The following is a 20,007-nucleotide window of genomic DNA, read 5'->3' on the forward strand; positions in this document are numbered from 1 at the left end:
CCTTACATTTTGCCACATTAAACTGACATCCATTCTCCTTAGCCCAGACCTCCAATCTATCCAAATCATCCTGCAAAATTTTGACGTCATCTGCATTCACTATTGCCCTACCCAACTTCGCATCATCCGCAAACAAATGAACTGTTCCTCTCAGATCATTTCCTATATCATTTATGAACAAATTAAACAGCATTGGTCCAAGAACAGATCCTTGTGGCACACCACTAGTCACAGGCCGTCTTGTGGACTCTACTCCCGAGTAAACCACAAATGAGTTGCCATTAGAAGGTATAAAGAAGGTAAATGAAGATGATCTAGGCCCATAGATTTTGAAGATAGAAGTAGAAATGGCCATTAAAGAACTAAAATGTGGAAAGGCAGAAGGAATAGATGAAATACCTGCAAAATTCCTGAAACTTCAAAAGAAAGGAACCGAAGAAATAACCAAAATAATAAATTTAATTTATAACAAAGGGGAATTACCAAAAGATTTTATGACCTTAATATTCATACCTATACCAAAGAAAAGTAATGCAGTGAATTGCAAGGATTTTAGAACAATAAGCCTCATTTCCCATACATCAAAAATACTTATGAGAATCTTAATGAAGAATTGCATCTAAGGTGGAAGAATTTCTTGGAGAAGATCAGTTTGGTTTCAGGAAGGGTGGGGGAAAAAGATATGTGACTGGACTGTTAAGAATAGTAAGTGAAAATTAGTCTGGAAGTGAATAAAGCAGTTAATATCTGTTATATAGATTTTGACTTTGTAAAATGGGATAAGATGGTGGAATTAATGGAAAAGATGTATAGATTGGAAAGACAGAAGGCTAATTATTTCACTATATATGGGACAAAGTGCCATGGTGAGAGATATATATGGTACAACAGAACCAGGTATCATTGGACGAGGAGTAAGACAAGTCTGTTCTCTGTCACCAATTTGTTTAACATGTATTCTGAAGCAATGTTAAAAGAAGCACTGGAGAATTCAGAAGAAGGAATAAAGATTGGAGGTAGACAGATATTTGCAATAAGATATGCAGATTTGATGACAAGGCATTATTATCAAATACTGAAATAGGACTACATCTGTTGAACAGATTACTGGAATCCTGTATCAATTATGGAATAAAAATGAACATCAGAAAAACAAAGGTAATGAAAATAGTAAGGAAAGAGGCAAATATGGATATCAGAATAAATGGGGAAAAATTGAATCAAGTAAAGACATTTAAATATCTAGGAAGTATTATTAGCAGTGGTGGAAGATGTAAAAGTGATATAAAAGCAAGAATAGCGATGGGAAGAGATGTCTTTAATAGAAAATGGAATTTATTCAGAAGTAAAATGGATAGAAAAACCTAAAGAAAAGACTAATAAAATATTATGTGTGGAGTGTTGCCCTCTATGTAGCTGAAACTTGGACATTGAAGAAAGAAGAAATTAAGATTTTGGAAAGCTTTAAGATGTGGATTTGGAAAAAATCAAATGGACAGATAAAATAACGAATGAAGAGGTCTTAAAAAGAGTAGAAGAAGAAAGAAGTCTGTTAAGGAGGATAAAAAGAAGAAAGGGAAACTGGATTGGACATATTCTGAGAAGGAATTGAATCATCAGAGATGCCATTGAAGGAAAAATAGACAGAAAAAGACCCAGAGGAAGAGTAAGGAAAACAATGCTAGATGACATGCTGAATGGAGACAGGTATACAACCTTGAAAGAGAAGGCTCAGAACAGAAGAGAGTGGAAGAAAGGTTTTTGCTACTAAGAGAAGAACCTGCTCAATTGTAGAATACTCAAGAAGAAGAAGAAAGATATCTTACCAGGAACACTCACTAGGGAATTTCCTCTGTAATTTCTCTCACATTCAGTTCTATTTCCCTTTTTACAGAAGGTACTATTAAAGTTCTACTCCTCTAATCATCTATAATTCAACCCTCTTTGAATAAGCCTTGAATTACGTAGTGTAGCCACTGTAAAACTTTTATACTGCCATGTTTGAGCATTTCTGGCCAAAATATCATCTAATTCAGCTGCTTTTCCACATTTCAGGTTTTGATGGGTTTTCATACCTCAAGTATTAGTATGTACTCCTGATTGTATTTCTCGTGAATATTTTCTACCAGTGTGCCATTTCTTTCAGCAGTCTTTCAAAGCGATTACTCCAGATGTCTAGAATATATCTCCAGTTTTCATGTCATCTTTATCATCTGATTCCTTCCATAATTCTCTTTTCTCCATTTCTAAGATTTTTTCAAAAGCCTCCAGAATATTTTGCCACCTTTCTGATATTTATTTTCTATGTTCTTACCAAAATATTCTCATGAGTTTTGTACAACTACTTTTACACATTGCTTCACTTTCTTACTTTTTTCTCTGTATTCACTCAGAGAACATGCTGACTTACTTGCTAGAAACTTTTCATACTGTCTTCTAACTTCCTGAGTGCACCATAGAGTTTTGACTTTTCTTTCTATCCCTGCAGACAACCTCAACACGTGCCTCTGTCTGAATATGAATCAACATTTTCAAGGTCTACCACTGAATCTCCAAAGTTTAGTTCTGTTTTTAAACACTTATTATTTCTTAAATAATAAGTCTACAGTTCACTTTTCAGAGTTACTCAACTTTGATTCTTTTTTAAAACTTTTGTGCACACTTTTTGATACGATATTCAAATTTATTCTGCTCAAAACTAAATGGCAATCACTTCCTATCTCAAATCTTCTATATGCTCTTGTGTCCTGAACCAATGTGGAGATATTGCCACCAAACTTCTTTGACCGTCGACCCCTTCAAGAGTTTCGTGACTTTTTATCGACCCCCTCTATTTTACTATTATGTAATTATAATAGGACACGCAAAAAAGATGCTTATGTGAGATTTTAGATTGTTTATTTTATAGTTACAGTGTTTATTGTATGTATAACATAGTATATATTATATTACTATCACTAGTAATATCACTGGTATTACTAGTGATATTAATAAACTACTGGTATTACTACCAGCCCTGCTCAACTCTTCAACATAGAGAAGTTTAGTTCATGAATGAATAACGATTGAATTATAATATGTATGTTGATGAATTTTAGAACATTAACGCTCACCTGTATGTCGATGCACAAAAATGAGACTGAGATCGAATACGTGTAAGTATAAGTAAATAAGAACTGCACGTGTGTTGCAATCTCGCTCCCGCCGCACCGGCCAGGCAGGAGCAACGAACATCCGTTTGTTGGTAAATATGTCATTTTGGCCTATTTGATTGGCCTCAGTAACTATTTTCATGACCTTGCTCCATCTTACAGGTCCTATTCATATCACTGTTCCCACGATTCACTCTTAATTGCATTGTCATTCAGGATGGTGGTAATCCAAGTTAACTGAATTAAATATTACCCATACAATGATGTCTTATATTTTTCTATCGACCCCTGGGGGTCGATATTGACCAATTTGGCGACCACTGCTTTAATGGGACGTTTACTCAACATTATAAAGTTATTTTAAGGCATACACATGTAGCAAAAAATTATATGGAATTTTATTTAGAAACTCCAATATATTTCATACAATATTACATGGCCTTTATCAAAAAGACAGATGGCTAACTACATTCAAAAGATGAATCACAATAAGTCATAATTCATGCTCATATTATCATGTGTCTCCACAGCTGAAGTACATGATATTACACTATTAGAATTCAAAGGAACAATTGTAACAAGTTTCATAGATAAAAAATATAAAAAATTATGACCAGTTAATAGTGATCACTTCCCAAAACTTGGATATTGGCATGCAGTCTGATTCGTTCAGATTCGGATGATTCCATAGAGTTTCACATGTTTCTAGGAAAAGACAATCGAATTTGAACTTGCTGGAATGAAGAAGTTCAGTCTAACTACAAAGAACTCTGTGCCTAGTGTGAACAGCATGTGAAGCAAGATCAGACTTGTCAGATTCTAAAAATCGAATATCGTCTTGATCTTCAATTCTAATCAATGCAGAACAGCTAGTCTGTCCAAAATAACAAAGATGGCATAAGCAGGGTACCTGATAGACACCTGGTAAGGAAAGAGATGGTAATACATCATCCTTTGTGGATGGTAGAAAGAAAGACAGTTTTCTGAGATGGTTTGAAAGAAGTGTATAGATTGAATTTTCAAAAAATCTTGCTATTTGTTCCAAGATTTCTTTAAGGTAGGGTACTGAAATTCTTTTTCACATGAGATTGTAGTAGTCTGTTGGAAGGACGATAATCAGCAATAATTACCAAGCTTTACTGGCAGATATATTCACTCATCCTTCCACTATCATTCACCACAAAAAATGGGTACAGGTAACCCTCATATAATGTGGTACTTATACAACACAGTCTACAAATTGTAGTAACCGTTTATCTTTTCATATATTTTTCACCACACGACTTAAAAATCATTTATCTTCATTGAATTTGTGTCTGCCTGTATTGCTCATGAGGTTATTAGTAGCGAATTTATATTAGGGGAAATACCCTTTTGCATGTATGTATGTCAGTTTTTTACTGTATAAAGTGTTTACATGGTAAACAATTGACGTGCATGTGTGCTAAATTATTGTTGATAATTGTCTTCATTTTCTGCAAGGAAAGAATTAAAAATCCTAAGTATGTTAATCTCAAATCAAGCACTTTATTTTCTGGTGACTTACATACATAATTAACATGTAATGCTTTTTTTTATGTAAAAATTTTATTTTTATACTAATGGCCACTAAAACTGCCATGAAAGGGGAAAAAACCAGCATTGAAAAAGAAAATTCATTTCTCTTGAAGAAAAAACTGAAATCTTGGATCAGTTGAAAAATGGAGAAAAACCAGGAGTTGTTGCAATGACTTTGAATTTAAATGAATCAACAATTCAAACAATCTTACAAAATGAACATAAAATCCGAGAAAGTGTTATTGCTGGATCAACGGTAAGTACAAAGCATGTTGCTCGTGTACGCAATATTCTAGCAGGAAACATGGAGTAATCTCTAATGATTTCGATAGAAGATTGCACTCAAAAGAAAATTCCTTTGGATAGAAATCTTAATACACAAAAAACTCTCAAAATTTATAAACAATTAACAGAACTTGATCAAGATTCTTCAGAAGAAAGCTCTCAGAATGGATTTTGTGCCAGTAAGGGTTGGTTCAAAAACTTTAAAAAGCAGTTTTCTTTGCATAATCTTAAAATGCAGGGAGAATCAGCATCAGCAGACGTAGAAGCTGCCTGGAAATACCCAGGAAAACTTTTAGAAATTATTGAAGGTGGTGGTTATAGTGCAGACCAGGTGTTCACAGCAGATGAATCCGCACTGATCATCTGGTCACATTGAAAAACATTGAATATCGAAAAATTGCAGCATAGTGGTAAGCAAGATCTTATTACTGACTTCTTGATAAGTAAACCAGCCAAAGTATGCAATTAGAATTATACAAATGTTGTCTGAGAGATATCAAGTGATGACGATGTCTGGCCACTTGTAAATAAAGAACATCTACGAAATGTCATTTTTGAAGACAGCGATGACGATTAAAATATGCACTTTATTTTATTCAGCCTAAAACATTTATGCATTATGTGCAATGAAGTTTATGCACAATTTGTAATTTTTATAAGTTTGTACTACGTATTTGTTTCATAGTTTATATGTTTTCTTAACTAACGTGAATTACCTGAATTAAATAAAAATATATTTTTGTTGGATGTTATTTTTATTTATATAATTAAAAAAAATTTGATTTCGGAACATAACCCCCTACTTTTTATGTGTGATCTGAGTCTCGCATAATGCAGCATTTCTATGGAACCTAACATCTGCGTTATACAAGGGTTACTTGCATTATCAAGAGTCTTATACATAGAGCTTATGTGATCTGCTCTTCTGATCTCCTTTTGTTAGATGAACTGAATAAAATTAAAAGCAATCTGATATGTAATGGATACAACAAAACTATCATTCAAAAAATTGCTAATTATCATCCTTTTCACCACAGTATAATTTAATGTGAAAAGAATTTAAATACCTTACCTTAAAGGAACATCGGAACAAACAGCAAGGATTCTTCGAAAATTCAACCTATACACTTCCTTCAAACCAGATTGGAAACTGTCTTTTTTTTTTTTGTCTTTGTTTTAGTAACACCTATTATGTTGATCTGGTACCTATCCAATTGTTCTGTTAGTATTATTTCTTTTCCATTGATGCTTCTTATATTGGTGATGTCAATCTTGAACTCTGCTGATGTTGATAATTCAACTATTGTAACAGACTTCTTACTGTTCACCCTGGTTTCTTTATGAAAACAGTGGGGCCTTATTTAACCAGGCAATGTCCCAAGTCAGCATGAAACCTATCACACTGTATCATCATTTTATTTATTTTATTTTTTTTAAAGCCAATAACAATAGAATTTCTTCTGCTAGTCTGTGCGGTTAGCCTAGTGGCTATGCACTTCGCAACCATATGCCTGGGGAAGGAGTGTCCCAAGTTCGATTCCCGTCGGTGACATGAGGAGCTGAAGGATCTTCCTAAGCCATAGCCAAGTTAGCCGGTCTTGGGTGTGGACAGTAGGGTTTTTCCCCCTAGTTTATCCTGGGATTTTTCATCCCGAAAGGAGGCAAACTGGCCTTGAAAACTAAACACTATGGACATATGATGCACTGGGGCATAGGACTGACCACATTATCATGTGAACGGTTTGCGATCCGATGATTAATAAACCCTCGACACCTGCAAGTAAAAGAGGGAAAGAGGAAGATGAGATTTGTTCTGCCAAATTCCAAATTGTCAACACATCCTTGTTCATTCAGTATCTATCTTATCTTTGTTTTGGTGACACCTGTTATGATGTTGATGGCAATGGTAGATACCTATGAACAGGGTGAATCATGAGAAGATAACGATTGGACATTACTTCAGAAGTACAGCAAGTTCTCTGTATTCCTTAAAAAGGAGCTTGGAGGTTTCCTTCCAGTTATCCAGCTGATAACATTAAATATGCATATAAAATACACATATATATTATATCATGGGCATTCACAGAAAATTTTCCAGGGAGGGAGGGGCAAAGTTTAGAGACAAACAATTAATTACACAACAAATTTTTATTTAATTGTTTAATTTTTTTTTTCAAAAGTAGATTATAGAATACAGTATTGCATCAATACAAAAACACATATGTAATGTATATAAATTTACAATATAAAGGAAACAAGAATTAATATATATAAAATAATAATTTACGATTATAATTTGTGGATTATAATCGTAAATTGTACTCGATCCTGGGGGGGTTGCAAGTGCCCCATTTCTCCTTCCCCCTCTGCGGACACCCATGATATATATGTATAAAAACTAAGGCATCTAAATGGACCAAAACTAAGGGATACAACATTTTTCAATTATCTTTTGTAATTGAGTAAATCTGTAGATAAAATATGACTTCATTATTATTACCCCCCCCCTTTCAAATCAAAACATTCAGTTTTCTAGTTTAATAAGTGAGCTCTGATTAACAAAGTCAAAAGTTATAATTCAATCTTGTAACTTCACCCATCTTTTGACTCATTAGCTGAACACTATTTTATTATATCAATCCCACCCACAAACAGTTTTAACCAGAACAAATTTATTACTGTGGGAAGGCTAAAAGTTAAACAATCCAAGAATTACATTCTATTAACCAATATGAAACCTTATCAAGTTACTTCAAACCTCAATTTAAAAATAATAATAATAACAATATCACCAAAAACCTAATAACTTACATACAGCATAATGACTAAATACAGCAGCAAATAGAAGCTTAGGAAAGACTAAACAATTCAATAAAAAGAATAAACCGAAGATATGGGATGATACACTGAAAGAAATAATCAAAATGAAAAAAAGAGCACATCATAAATAGTTGCAGTAAAAGGTTAGAAGATGAAATAGAATATAAAAGAATAAGCGCCATAACTAAAAGAGAAGTCAGAAAAAGACAGAGAATCATCGAACAAATTTGTTTCTACTTTAGAACATGATTTATATAAAATAAGATCCAATGTATATAAACTTTTGAAACATTTAAATACAGATACTAAAGAAAATGTAAAATTAAACACCGAATTGAAATTAGAAGAATTTCTAAATTTCTATACAGGATTGTGGACAGATAAATATTTTAAAAAAGAAAATTGGCAAACATTTAATGAAAATGAAAAGGAAATAACTAAAGAATTAGAAATCAGCCTGAAAGAAATAAGAAATGGAAAATTACATGGAGGATATAAGTTAGGTTCAGAATTATAAAATATGCAAGAATAAGGTTCAAAGAAAGACATTATTTTTAAATAAAATCTATTCAACAAGCAACCCACCAACAGAATAGGAAAAAAAACAATAGCGATCCCTATCTTTAAAAAAGTAGTAGAGATGACTCTAAAAAGTATAGAGGTATAAGTATTCTAAATTCCTATTATAAAATATATAGCAGAATTTTAAATAACAAACCAATAAAATATCCTGAAAGCTTTATTTTAGAAGTGCAAAATGAATTTAGAAAAGAACGATATATACATGGCCTTTTGCCTAAAATTAATAATGGAGAAAAGAAGAGAATACAATTTAGAAACACATATTATATTTATTGACTTTGAAAAAGCATTTGATAAAGTTAAAAGTACTTTATTTAACATATTAAAAGAAAGACAAATGCCAAATAATATTCTAAAAGCTATCGTAAGTATATATGAAAATAATCAAATACAAATAAGATTAAAATATGACCTATCATATCCGAGAGAGATAAACCAAGGAGTCCGACAGGGATGTCCCCTTTCAGCAACACTGTTTTTAATATTTATCTAAATAAAATAATAACAAAACGGAATAAAAATTTCCATCAAAGTATTAAAATTTCTCCTACTCTGAACTTGAACACTTTCCTTTTTGCTGATGACCAAATAATAATTATAAATTCTAAAGATAACTCACAGAAAGATATTTTAAATTTAAATGAGATAGCTAAAGATTATGTAATGATAATATCAACAGAAAAATCAAAAACGATGGCCTTTAAAGGACAAGATCCAATAAGAACTAAAATATTAATAAACAACAAGATTTTAGAACAGGTGAACTCATTTAACTACCAAGGATGTATGATTACGTATGAAAATGATAAAGGTATAAATCTAAAAATTGTAAAATATTTAAAAATAACAGGTGTAATAAATGCTATATTTAACCACGGCACCGTCAATATGGATAAAATACATCACTCCTCTACACTTCGTATCCATCGCATATTTCAATGTAATATCAATGGTATTACAATTTTAATATTAACTTCGCAATCCCTGGTAACTTATACGTATATATACGTCCTGGCCAGTTGGGTGGTTAAACCTAACCTAGTTCAAAAATAAACCAGACAAAGTATACAATACATCAGCCCTATTGCATGGAAGTGAAATCTGAACAATAAAACAAAAAGACAAATGAACATTAATAAGAGCTGAAATGAAAAGAATTAGACCAGGAATCAGTGTAATAGAAAAAATTTAAAAATACAAACATAAATGGATGGAAAACACATTAAAAGAATGAAAACAAAGATTGATAATCTTTGTTTTAAAGAGATTCAACGATGACTTCTAAGGTTGGAACAGGCCACTCTAGACCTAAATCCTTGAAAAGCATGATGATGACTTACAAAACATCCATACTGGAATCTGAACCCAAATTCCAAAGCATATAGGTTGTTGTAGAGGGGAAATGTAGCCAGTCAAATAGGATGGATAAATTTATAATTTGCTTCCACATTCATTTCAGATCAAATGCACTCTATTCTTCTTAATCATTTCAGAAGTTTCTGAACTGATTAACAAGTAATCATTTCTGATCATGAGAGCAATTTTTTTAATATAGAAAAGAAAATTACCTCGAGCACTATGTACTGTCTCAGCATTCTGATCACCTGATTCAACTTGTGGGTGTGAATATAAATCACCTGATGACAAAGTAGATGTATGTTCATTTAAATTCTTGGTACTTATGGGAGTAAATGAGGTTCCTTGAGATGAGAGAGATGAATGTGTTGAATATGACACCGATGATGTTTCACCAGTTACTAGAAAAAAAATTAACTATATATTTAAGTTTCATAAAGCACAGTTTGCAAAATCTCAGCAAACAGTATTAAATCATTGTTGTCAAAATATTTCATTGCTTTAAATCTGGAAAATATATTGATTTATTAAAAAAAATTAATGCAAGACTTCAACTATAAATATTAAAACAATTCTGAAGTTTTTTAGTTAGTGGAGGCAGGAAACACAATTATACTTCTTCACATAAACTGAGTAATTTCACAGTAAAAGTAGATGTTCATTTGTAATCATTTCTGAGAGTTTTGATGCAGAATTTTAAATCCAATCTTTTCTCTCTTCATTTCCATGCCAGTAAAAAATGGAAACATTGCTGGATTTAATCTGTCATACTTGACCAAACCAAATCAAGTCTTGACATTTACATGAAGCTAAATTTCGTGTACAGTTTGTTCATAACTGTAATATGTATAAGGTTTCTCACATTCAATTTTATTTCGCTTTTTATAGACTGGTATAGTGCTCTCATAGTACCTATCATCCAGAATTCAATCTTCAGACCAGGCTTTCTGAATTATTCAGTACAGTCATTGTAAAAAGATTTATACCTCCATATTTGATCAAATATCTACTCTAGCTGACTTTCCACATTTAAGGTTTATAACAGCTTTTCCTATCTCTGATATGTATTACTGACTGCATTCGTCTTGAATATTTTCTACCGCTGTAGCGGCACTGCTTGTTTCGTTTAGCAATTTTTTTTTATAATTACTTCAGACATCCAGAATATCTTTAGTTTCAGTTTTAATGTCATGTTTATCATCTGATTTTTTTTTTTTTTTACTGACTTTTTCCTCCAATTCTAAACTTTTTCAATAGCCTGCAGAACATTTTCCCACATACACTTAGTCATCCCATTACTTCTTGTTTATCTACTTCAACACATAATTTTGATGCCTTAAATTTTTCTCCACATTCTCTTAGGGGATCCGTGGCAGATTACTTGCTAGAAATTTTCAATATGCTTTCTTTTCCAGGACTGCCTCTAACTTCTTGCATCAATCATGAAGTTTTGATTTTTCTATCCTAGCAGATGACTTTATCATATGCCTCCTTAGCTGAATCAATTAAGGTTTTCACCAGAGTCTGCAACTAGGATCCCAAGGTTTGGTGCTTGTTTTCACACTTATTTTTTTCTTAAAATAGTGTTTATATACATGACTACAGTTCACCCATAAAAGCTATTGAAATTTAATTCTTTTTAAAATTTTCTTATATTTTGTTCTTTTCAATGCAATATTCATTTTTATCCTGCTTGAAGAATGTTGATAATTTCCAATTGTAAATCCCCTGAACCAGCATGAAGATATCAGAGTCAATATTATAGTCCATAACACTTTTGTGTCTTCTCTCCATATGAATTTGTGCATATTTTTATCTTGAAACATGGTGTTAGTGATGATAAGTCTGTGTCCTGAACAGAAATTCATCAGGCACTTATTAGTAGTTTTACTCTTTTTACCAAAAATTTCCAAACATTTCTGTATGTTTGAGATATACTGTTGTAATATCACTCAAGGACCAGCTTTTCTATGTTCTTTATATCAGCTCCCTTCTCTGACAACTTGAAAAATTCTTCCACTTCCTCCTAAGAACCTTCTGTGGGAACATAACAAATAATTCCCCATTTTGTAATGTTCGCACATAATTTTCCTTGAAATTGCCTTTCAATTAAGATGTTAATCTTCATGTTTTCTGTTAAATACTATTACTTCTCTTTTCTTTATCATTATGGGCCAAATATAACATCCTGTATTTATTATTTAGCAGGATCTCACATGTTTGTCTTCTTTGTGTCAATGATATCAATTATGTCAGCATGGTACTTCTCTTGTTGTTCTGCCAGTTCAATCTCTCCTCTGTTGGTACTTATGTGTAATGATGCCTATATTCAATTCTTCTGAGGATTTTGTTACAATAGCTGATTGACCGTTTGTCTTGATTCCCTGATGAAAACAGTAGAGCTGTTGTTTAACCAGGCAATATCATAGCTGGAATGAAATTTCATCATGCTGTACCATCATGTTTGCTTTAAGCTAATGCAGAATAGATTGGAGTAGTGGATATTGTGAAAGACTGTGAATTATGTAAATAGAGATGGGCTGGCCATATTATTAGATTAAAAGATGGATAAAATTAGCACTGAGTGGTACCAAGTAAAGGAAAGGTCACTAAAGAAGAAGATGGAAGAATTATCTAAAAAGTTTGATATGAAATGGAAGATATTAGCTAAAGACAGAAACAAGCTGAGGAAGGATGATGAGAGAAGAGTTATTAACAGATGAATGTTAATTTGTTTTAATTCTTTTATTTACAACTTCTTTCTAATATTCATCTAGATTATTCATTACAAGCAGGCCAAATATCTTGCTACAATTTTTCATAGCCTCATGATTTAAGGTTGCTGCAAAATAGTTTTTCATGGGACAATAATCCCTCAATTATTCAACTATAGTGGGAAAACAATTTGCAGGTTAGATATCTGAAAGTACATTTACATCTTGCAGTACCAGATGTCATTTGAAATTCTAACCCATTCAAGGGTTAGTTAATCGAAGGCTAGATAATTGAGAGATTACTTATTTATTAAGCTAAATAGAATATTTTGCATAAACAAAGAAGAAAATATTTAACATTTAGACTAGTATTCATATTTATTATTTTATTTTGCTTCTGAATTAGGTATAAATCAGAAATACAAGTTCAACAGAGCATTCAAATTTAAGTAATGGCAAAATATTTTGCTATTGCTTAAACATAAATATTAGAGTAACAATTTTAGTTAACATTTTGAATATACTATTGATTTAATTTTTTTTTTTTTTGATGTGGGAGTCACATTATAATGCATTAGTAAGCCTAAGTGGGGTATATTTTTTAATTAATTAATTTTTAATTATATAATCCAGCAACATTTCTGTAGAGATCAAACATGGAACTTCTCAAACCATTTCAGACCTCCTACAAGTATCATTGTGGTGTCACTGGACATAGGAATTCATTTCCCACCTAAAGGTATTCATAATTATCCATGCCAACAGTGGTATTCAAACCTGCTATTTGGTGGAGCAGGTATGCTATTCAGTCAGCCAACCAAGCAGATTATATCCAGATTATATATAGTTAATCTTAACAACCCTCTTGTTGAAAAGAAACACTGAAAACTAACATATCTAGAGTGCCTTAAAAGCAAAGCTGATAACGAGAGAGAAAGAATTTTTATTTAATTTAATTTTTTTTAAAATTATTTTGGGAGGAGAGAACACTGATAACTTACAATCCATCTGATAAAAAGCAAAGGCTGTCAAGTGACATTTACACCAAAATTAAGCAATATTAATATTTTCATTAATACTAAACAAGCTATATAGTCTTTTTTCATGATATCAACAAAGTTCTCTTGTTTCTAGTTATATTATACAATGATGCTACATTACTTTCCCATTAATAAATTTAAAAAAGCTATAATTGCTATAATTTATGATTCTGAAAATACTTCACTGAAATATGTGAAATAATCACAAAAAAATTATTTAATGACAAATTCTTGATATTTTTATCAAGTAATTTTTATATTCTATAAAAATTACTTGATAAAAATGCAAATCTACAGGTGCTATATGCATCATAATCAAGAATGTCTGAACAGTCATTAGGTGTATGAAGAGTATATTCCACAAGAATAAAAAGACTGTACGAGGGTGGTCTGAAAAGTTCTCGGCCTAACAATGAAAAAACGAATTTTATAATTTCAAAATTATTTTTATTTTTCAACATAATCTCCCTTAAGACTAATACTTTATTCCAGCGATGCTCCAGTGCAATTATCCCATCACAGGGATAATTCTCAGTAAGATCTGCAAAATACCCCTCTATAGCTGCAATCACCTCTTGATTCGAAGAAAAACGCTGACCACTGAGAAAGAGTTTTGGTTTTGGGAAGAGATAGAAATCAGAGGGAGCAGAATCTAGGGAACAGGGTGGATGTTCCAACAATTCATAGAGCAGATCCCTTAATTTTCCGATTGCCAAAACACCTTTGTGGGCAGGTGCATTGTCCTGATGAAAGATGATTTTTTTTTCTTCTGTAAACCAGCTCTTTTCTCACGAATTTTTTCGTCTAGCCTGGTTATTAAAAGATTGGAATAATATTCCCCGGTTTTTTTTTTTTTTTACCCTTTTCAAGATAATTAATAAACAAAATGCCATGACCTTTCCTGCTGATGGAATAGACTTTGTCTTCTTGGTGCTGAACAACTGCCTTCTGTTCATTGTTTTGACTGTTGTTTGGATTCTGGTGTATAATAGTGAATCCAAGTCTCATCCATAATAATAAATCAACGCACAAAATCAGCTTTATTCTTGTTAAAATGCTCCAAGTACTGTTCAGATTTTCATGCGAGTGCGTTTTTGATCTGCTGTGAGCAAACATGGCACCCATCTTGCACAAAGCTTTTTCATTTGCAATTCTTCATGCAAAATATATCCTACATGTTCTTTTGAAATGCCTATAGTCTCAGCAATTTCATGCACTTTGACTCACCTGTCATCCAATACCATATCGTGCACTTGATCAATGATTTCTGGTGTTGTTACACTTTTTGAATTTCCTTCATGTGGATCAACTTCAAGGATGGTAAATTAAGAAATGGGATGCCACATTTAAACTAGGTAGCCCATTTCTTAATTGTCGAAATGAAGGAGAAGGGTGCCCATAAACTTTTGTGAACTTTGAATGAATTTCTTTTGGCATTAAACCTTCTTTTACAAAGAATTCTATAACCGCATGATACTCAATTTTATCCATTTCAAGGGAGACGACACTTTTGCTTCATACAGCTGTATAAAACAAACTAACTTGATAGAATGACTTGCAATTTCACACGGATGCTTATGACAGATGTAATAACTTAGAAAAAAAAAATTGTGCCGAGTGTTGCCATCTATGGTCGAGGCTGAAAACTTTTCAGACCACCCTTGTAAATCTCTTAAAAATTGAAAGTATTCCAGTTATCTTACCTATAGGAAATGATGATGAATCTTCTGAACAATTCTCAGTTTTTTTCTATAGGAAATAATAATAATAAAAAAAAAAAAATTAAGATACACTCAAACCCACTTGAGTTCATTATATCTTTTCAGCACATCAAAAGAAACCCAATATATAACAAATACCTATTCAATGACGCCTTATAAAATTTAAGGTGAAGAATTCTGATGAAAACTATATATAATAAATGTATCTTATAAATCTAGAAATGAAAGAACGAAAATGAAATTTAATTACATTACTTCATTTTAAATCCTTTCTGCTTTATTGTAAAGAAGCTTATTTTAAATTAAAACAGATCTCTCTGAATCCTTGTAACTTGTAAAGAAGCTTATTTTAAATTAAAACAGATCTCTCTGAATCCTTGTAACGAGAAATTTCACCTTGTCATCTCTCAAGCAAAGAAAATTCACCTTTATGCACATTCTAAAGTCCGTTAGAAAGCCGACTGAACCACCAGTCAAGTCAGCTTTCTAACTGATGGCTTTAGCTTTAATCACAGAGTGAAGGGTGCAAGTGATGAATAGTTGACCATTAAGAAGCTGATGAGTCGGCTTCTGTTATAATTTCTTTCCAATAGAGAAGGATGGTAAATTAATAAAACACGTGAGTGAAAAAAAAAAAGACTTTGTAAGAAAAGTTAATTCGATTTAAAAAAGACAGAACAAAGCAATTCAGATTTTAGCATCAAAATGAAATCTGAATTGCTTACACATTTATATTGCTGTTAGATTAAACCATAGATCAAATCATTTTCCTTATGGTAGTATTTTATTTGCCTAACTTTAATATACCTCTGAAGTTCTGTCTATACCTTCCTTGTCTATCTATCTATCTCAATGGCTTTAACTGGCCTTTAAGGCCCCCAATCTTCCAAGCATGCTTGGATTTCGTAACCAAAGTACGAGGATAGGATGGTAACCCCCTATGCCTATAAGTATTCCTGTCTGTATCCCTGTGTGTTCACGGGGCCAGTTTGCAGGATGAAAAAACCCCAGATAAACTGGCAGAAAAAATCCTGCTGTACATGCCCAAGACTGGCTAATTTGGCTATGGCTGAGGAAGATCCTTTAGCTCCTCACGTCGGCGATGGGAATCGAACCTAGGACACTCCTTCCCCAGGCATATGGTTGCGAAGTGCAAAGCCACTAGGCTAACTGCGCAGACTTACTTTCCTTGTGGTAGGCAATAAATAGATCTTATGGTGAAGTACAATGTAGATCTATTTTTCCAACAAGGTTACCAAAGAATGAAGGATGTATAACGTACTCATATATACAAGAGAAGGTTCCAACCTATCCTGTCATCAAGAGATGAATTAAAATTACTCTCTACCTCATACACAAAAAAAAATTTCATCAAATGGATTGAACAAAGCCTACAGCCATAACTGATACTATAATTACTCAAACAAGACTAATTCATCTCAAAAAGGAAAATGCAGGCATCTCTTTTTAAGAGGTCAAAACAAAAATGAAATGGTAGAAGAAGAATGTTCACTGGTTCATACAATTTCAGATCTCTAAAAAAGGGAAACCTGCAAAGAAAACCTACTGTGAGAGACTGAAAAAATTTAATGGATCAGACTCGTGGAAGTGTAAAGAGGAGGAGAGCATCTCGTCTAAACAGAATGGATTATACCAATTCAATTATGATAATTCGGTGAAGTAGGTTTTCAAATAGATGGACTAAAAGAGTTAGCATTTATTCTAAAGAGATATTAGTTAAAGGAGAAAAACAGGAATAATTCTGAACAGAGGATATTCAATTAAAATTTTAGCTGTTTAGCGATTTTAAGTTTCCAACTACTGATTACTGCACTGACATAGTCCTTCCTTTTAACATATCTACCAAGATGTTGAATGAACAATTTAAGGTTTAAACCAAATTATTCTGTACTAGCTGAAATTCATATACATGATGGTAGAACACAATAAGATATTCTTTTGGCGGGTATCAATTACGCAGGATCCTTGCCAATGTTGTTCGAGAACAAGGACACATGAAAGTCTTGAGTACTGGAACAGTACTCAAGACTTTCATGTGTCCTCAGTCTCTGTGGAGGTTAAGACTGGAACAGTCTTAACCTCCACAGAGAATAACTAGCAACTGCTAGTGTTTTTATGTACTTAGATGTGAAAGATGTACAGGTGAGAAGGGTGTCTGGAACAGCAAGGTCACCTAATTTTTTTTAAGGCTGTAGATTATGTATTAGTGCCAGGAAAAGCAAGATACTAAATTGGCACAAGAAGAGCAATTTAATCTTGTCCAGGTTATATCGGTATTATCAAAATGCAAGGTTAACTGAAGTGAGATCTTTCTTATTAGAGAGAATATATGGTTACCCTACTAAAGAATAGTAAGGAGATTATGGAAGATCTTGAATCAGGAAACATTTAATCACTATAAGGTTTGTCTATCTTCATCATCATTACTTAAAGAACAGGTAAGAGATTCATTGACACTTAAAATTAAGCTCCAACCAAATTTTATATAAAAATGGTAAGAGCCAGGATGCTCAATTCCAGCACCATTTAGTTAACAGTTTCAAACCTGCCTAATTTTTGTAGTTGTAGGCATATTTTGAGTAGCTAGTTTTCAGCAGCCAATTACCACAAACATTACACATTTAATCTTTTTGCATGTCACAATGGCAACACTTCCACTTTAATATGACAGCTGCACTAAGTTAACATTCATGTGCTAACAAATTCAGCTTGAAGTGACTTTTGAATTTAAGTATGAGATAGTTTTAATATGAACTTTTTTTTTTAAAAAAAGTTAAAATATGCTCAGCAGCACATATTAAAAAGTTTAGGTGGTAGATGAATTTCATCACCTGGCATCAGACTACACCTAGGCTTATTGGAGACCTGAAGTGGCTTGAAAAGTTTGGTCTCTAGAGAAAGATTTCCAGACTATGTAAAATATAACAAAAAATAAAAATATATATGTTCATGCTAATGTTCAAAAGTTGTCAATGTTAACATTCCCTAGTTAGTGTCAACATTAACTAAATCACATTGTTAAAGTACGTAAAAAATATTATTTCTGAACTAGTTAATGTTCACATTAACAGGTAGAGCATAGTATATGTCTGAAAAACAGTCAAAATTTACAAATTCTGAAGCAATTATACAGCCAATCACAGTTCAGTCTATGCAAAGAAAAATTTAATTAACAAGGATGAAATTCCTCAAGATGAAGTACTCTAGTGGTCAAAATTGTGGAAACCTTTTGGAAAATGTGTATTTCTGAGGTTTGATGGCTCATAACACCACTTTTTTTTTTTGAGTAATATCATAAAATTATATAGCAATGGAAAGATAATTTAATCAAGAATGTAATGCAATAACTTTTATGAAGGATTTTTTTTTTTATTAGAACAGCAGTTATAAAGAAGAAAAGTTAAACACAGAAAAAACGAGATATACAAATATTCTCACAATGTGAGTTAATACTTAGTTGGGTAACCTTTAGCGTTAATTACGGCCTTACAATGCCTTCCCATGGAGTGAATCAAGTTTTTTAGTTCTGCAGCTGTTATGTGAAACCAAGATTGAATTATTGCTTCTATTAATTGGATTTTATTGCTGGGTTGCTTCTGACTAACAAGTTTCTTTAGTCAGCTCCATAGATTTTTGATTGGGTTAAGGTCTGGGCTATTCCCAGGCCATTCCAGCAGTGGAATATGATTATCTTGAAGCCACTTTTTGCACACAGCAGCAACATGACATGGAGCTGAATCCTGTTGAAATATAAACGCTTCATTATCTTGGAAAAGATCACGTGCAGAAGGCTTCAGTTTGGGCTCAAGTATTTCATTTATGTATTTTTGGGCATTTATATTCCCACTAATCAGGCAAATTCTGCCCACACCTTTTGATGTCATACAACCCCAAATCATAACACTAAGTGGGTGTTTCACAGTAGGTATAATGCAATCAGGATGCAAATCTTTTCCGATTCTTCTCCTTACGTATTTTATGCCATCACTACCAAACAGGAAGATTTTGGTCTCATCATCCAAATAATACTGTCCCATTGTTCCACTGTCCAGTTAACATGGGTTTTAGCCCAGTTTAACCTATTCAACCTTTGTTTGAGAGATAAAAATGGCTTTTTTCATGGAATTCTAGCATTTAGGCCAAATTCCTGCAGTCTGCGTTGAAGTTGGAGAATGCAACATCAATGATATTGCATTCTCCAACTTCATTGCCTATCCAGATGTATAACAAGCCTGCAGCTCCCTCATCGGCAAAATAACATCTTTTATAAACAACACACTTCATAGAATGTACCAAAGGCATTGTAATAAAGCCTACTGATCTATTGCAAGCCTTGACATCATTAATCTGTTCACCTATGTACCAAGAACAGAAACCATACAGTCACTACAAGACCTCTTTCCACTAGACACCGTAGCTCTCTTTAAACATTGTATCATAGCACTTTTTCAAATTTCAAGAAGAATATTTTTAACTGAAGAAAAGATTAGCAATGAGCTTTTCCCTTTTTTCCTTATTGGCAAATCTGTTTGTGGAGTGGTCCGAAGAAAAGCCATTCAATACCATGGAAAATAACCTAAAACTTGACTCTGATATGTTGACGATGTTTTCATCATTCGGCTCGGCTCTATTACTCAAGTGGAAGAATTGCTCAATAGCATTTACCCTTGGATTAAATTCAGTGTGGAAATGGAGGTAAACAGGCTTCTACCAAATTTGGACACACTCAATTTCTGAGTATATAGAAAGCCAACAAAAA

General features: G+C 32.6%; 1 protein-coding gene across 1 annotated transcript in view; it reads right to left on the reverse strand.

Moving 5' to 3' along the window:
* Positions 1 to 20,007, reverse strand: part of l(1)G0289 (plexin domain containing lethal (1) G0289) — a 247,431-nt gene that overhangs the window by 24,566 nt on the left and 202,858 nt on the right. The window contains exons 11-12 of the mRNA XM_090412195.1: positions 15,210 to 15,255; positions 9,965 to 10,153 (exon numbers count right to left, since the gene is read on the reverse strand). Of these exons, the coding sequence (XP_090268321.1) occupies positions 9,965 to 10,153; positions 15,210 to 15,255 (235 nt within the window). The remainder of the gene's footprint in view (positions 1 to 9,964; positions 10,154 to 15,209; positions 15,256 to 20,007) is intronic.

The sequence above is a fragment of the Typopeltis vanoorti genome, chromosome 22 (assembly GCF_054136105.1).
Source record: "Typopeltis vanoorti isolate ZY-2024b chromosome 22, IOZ_Tvanoo_1.0, whole genome shotgun sequence".
Classification (NCBI taxonomy): Eukaryota; Metazoa; Arthropoda; class Arachnida; order Uropygi; family Thelyphonidae; genus Typopeltis; species Typopeltis vanoorti.